This window comes from Salpingoeca rosetta (genome assembly GCF_000188695.1).
Source record: "Salpingoeca rosetta unplaced genomic scaffold supercont1.35, whole genome shotgun sequence".
NCBI classification, from domain to species: Eukaryota; class Choanoflagellata; order Craspedida; family Salpingoecidae; genus Salpingoeca; species Salpingoeca rosetta.
In genome coordinates this window covers 740,994-743,073 of record NW_004754899.1, presented here as the reverse complement: position 1 = coordinate 743,073, position 2,080 = coordinate 740,994, and the positions used below count along the sequence as shown (strand labels likewise).

General features: G+C 56.0%; 1 protein-coding gene across 1 annotated transcript; it reads right to left on the bottom strand.

The window, feature by feature from the left end:
* Nucleotides 1-35: 35 nt before the first annotated feature.
* PTSG_10274 (uncharacterized protein) lies at nt 36-1,559 on the bottom strand (the record flags this gene model as incomplete). Its single annotated transcript, XM_004988561.1, has 6 exons — nt 36-212; nt 493-539; nt 746-979; nt 1,006-1,124; nt 1,236-1,360; nt 1,482-1,559. 6 exons carry the CDS (start codon nt 1,557-1,559, stop codon nt 36-38), a joined length of 780 nt encoding a protein of 259 aa, XP_004988618.1.
* Nucleotides 1,560-2,080: the final 521 nt, after the last annotated feature.

Here is a 2,080-nt window from a genome sequence, read left to right as displayed (position 1 = left end):
CCACCACCGCCACCCTCCTTGTCATTGCGCTGTAGCTATCGGTGCTTGCTCCTTGTTTCCTCATGCTGCGTGCCCATTATCTTGGCGGCTGGCTGCCACGACACCCCAAACCCTGTGAGCGTGCGTGTGAGCGCGGCGCCTTGTTGGTACCGCTGTTCCTGCTTTCCTCTTGCATCCTTTGTCGTTGAGTACGACCCTCCGCTGCGCATGACCTGTGGCAAAATGGTATGCACTGTGAATCGGTTTTGAGGGCACGGTACTCTGAACTCGTGTGATGGAAGCAGAAGGGCTTGAGATGAGCGGTTGTGTTTTGGGAGACGGTGAATGTGGTGGACACAGTTCCCGAGCACTGGGTATCACAGCATACAAGCAGAGACGGAGTTGAAATAGGAGCATGTCGTGTAGCTCTGAGGACAACACAATATGCAATGTGATGTGGTTCGCCACTGTTGTGAATTCCGCATGCCTTTACTCGTGACATATTGCTGTCACCGCACTGTCACTTGAGCTCTTGAACAAACATCTGACAATGCCCAATTCTGGTGCGCACGAACATGGGCACACGAGGGCAAGACTGAAGCGCGTCCATCCCACAAGTCATCACACGTCTGACTCTCCTCACCACAGCGACCGTGACTCTCTCGGACTCTCATCAACAATCATCATCGTCACCACACAATTAGCTTCATCGTCGTCTGTGGTGTGATCTCGAATGATTGTGCCTCGTATAGCACCCCACACACACCCGCAGTATCCAAATGGCTGCCATCACCATCACCGCCACTTTCGCTACGAGGCTGCTGCCGCTGCCACTGCTTCCTGCTGCTGCAGGTTGCTCTTCTTTTCATGCTGCTGCAATTGTTGCTGCTGCTGATGCGCCTGAGCGCTTTGCTGTCGAATGGATCTTCGTTTCCTGGAGCAACGCCGGACACAACCTCGTCCTTGCCTTGCCGACTTGCTGCTTTCTCTTTGCGGGGTTCTGTTGGCGATTCACCGTTGCCTCACGCGTTGCCCGGTGCTTGCCTGCGCGTTGCTGTTGAGCCCGTTGTGGTTCCTGTTGCTGCTGCTTCTGGCGTTCTCGTTCTCGGTATTTGAGGATCTGCTGGCGTATGGCTGGGTCCTCCCTGCGAATTGCGGTTGGCTTGTTTGACTTTGCGGGTCTGCTGACACGTGGTTGCTTCCTGACCTTGTTTTAGTCAGCTTCCTTGCGTGTGGAGCTTGGTGACAGCACCAACGAGGGGATGTTTGAGCCACGCAGCCTGCCGCCTCTACCACCACCCTTCTGCATATCATCCGGCTGCTGCTGTTGTACTGGTTCATGCTGTTGTTGCTGCTGCAGCCATTGATGTTGCTGCTGCTGCTGTGATGCGTGCGTGAGTTGGGCAGTTACATGCGGGACTCGGCTTCTTGTCTGTGTCCTGCTCATGCAGGTCGCGAGTACCGGGCATCAGTCCACCACAGTGTGGTGATGATGGAGCGACCACAGCATCGTCTTCCACTTCGCGGCCGTTGTGGTGGTGGAATTCATGGCGGTGCTCCGCCGGCTCGCCTGGTGTCATGGTCTCAGCCAACTGCAATCTTCTCTGCTGCTATCACTGCCGGTCGACAAACGGGCAGGCCTTGCTTGTGCTGGTTTGTCGACACTTGCTGTGTTTCACTCAGTAGCTGCTGTCGTAGCTGCTGTTGTCGAGGCGTCTTTTGCGAGCCAACGTGCATGGTTGGTATCGACAGGACGGTCGCGGTACACAGTGCTGTTCTGTGGCGGTGGAGAGAAGCGCACATGGGTTGGTTGGTGTGCAAGTGCATGCACGCTCATTGTCGTCGCTGTAGCTGCTGAAGCGGTTGGGGTGGGAAGTGCTTGGTTCTGATGCAACTGCATTGGTGGGTGTTGTTGCTGTTGTTGCTGAGATGGTGCTGCTGCTGCCAGGAATGCTGCCAACAGATGTAGCTGCTTCGAGGATGCACTTGACCTTGGGGGCTGTGGCTTGGTGCTTGTTGTCGATGGCACGAAGGGACAGGATCCATGCACGTCGAGGCTGTGTTGTGCTGGCGCACACACTGCTGCACCTGGAGCGGCTGG